Here is an 823-nt window from a genome sequence, read left to right on the forward strand (position 1 = left end):
ACCTAACATTAAAAAACAAAACTGCTGGCTGCTGAGCCCTACTTTGTCACCAAGATCCTTCTAATACAATATTCATATGGAGTTGTCATCTACTTTATTAGATGTCATGGGGTCAAACTGTCATCACTTAACTGGAATTCTAATATTTTTGACATGCGTATCCCTGGCTGGCCGGGCTCAATGCATTCTCCCACACTCATTTATGCACTATTTCTTAAAAACTTTTGCCATATTAGTCAATATTAATAATATTAAATTTGTAACGATACTGACGTACACTACAACTGGTGATGTTATTCCACTCTCACCCACTGCTGCACAGGAGATTTCCAACATTTATCATAAGCTTTTTCTCGAGTTCTCACGTAAAACCTAAGTGAGAGAGTGACAGCTCAAACCTCTTTCCCCCCACTTGTCTTACCTCAATCCCAAACTTTTCTCCCTCGTCCTTCTCTCGAGTCCTGTGACAGCCAAAGAGTGTTAATACCCAGCCCAAAACCGCTTCATATACTCGGTGCCGCCCCTCACAAGACACGGCACGATTTATCTCCTATCGATAAAGTGGTGCAACCGCGGCCTGGGGGGGAGGAACCCAATGCAGGAAGTGCCTCGCCTTTTCCTTTACCCTGACTCTTGGAGCATCGCTTGTCTCGTATTTTCGTTTCCTTGGACCTCCCGATGATGTGGTTCCTCCCGTCCTCCAGGAGGATAGGAGCGTGCAGACTGCGGGAGCATTTCAGAAAACATTTCCTCGCCATAACAACCACCATCCGCATGGTTGGCACGTCGCCAAGAAAGTAAACAAGCTCGGCTGAAGCGACTG

General features: G+C 45.8%; 1 protein-coding gene across 1 annotated transcript in view; it reads right to left on the bottom strand.

Moving 5' to 3' along the window:
• Positions 1-711, bottom strand: part of LOC119587085 (uncharacterized protein F21D5.5-like) — a gene marked incomplete at its 5' end in the record, with an annotated part of 33,485 nt that extends 32,774 nt beyond the window's left edge. Inside the window, 1 exon segment of the mRNA XM_037935835.1 lies at positions 626-711. Coding sequence (XP_037791763.1) covers positions 626-711 — 86 coding nt within the window.
• Positions 712-823: the final 112 nt, after the last annotated feature.

Source organism: Penaeus monodon, chromosome 22, assembly GCF_015228065.2.
Source record: "Penaeus monodon isolate SGIC_2016 chromosome 22, NSTDA_Pmon_1, whole genome shotgun sequence".
Lineage (NCBI taxonomy): Eukaryota > Metazoa > Arthropoda > Malacostraca > Decapoda > Penaeidae > Penaeus > Penaeus monodon.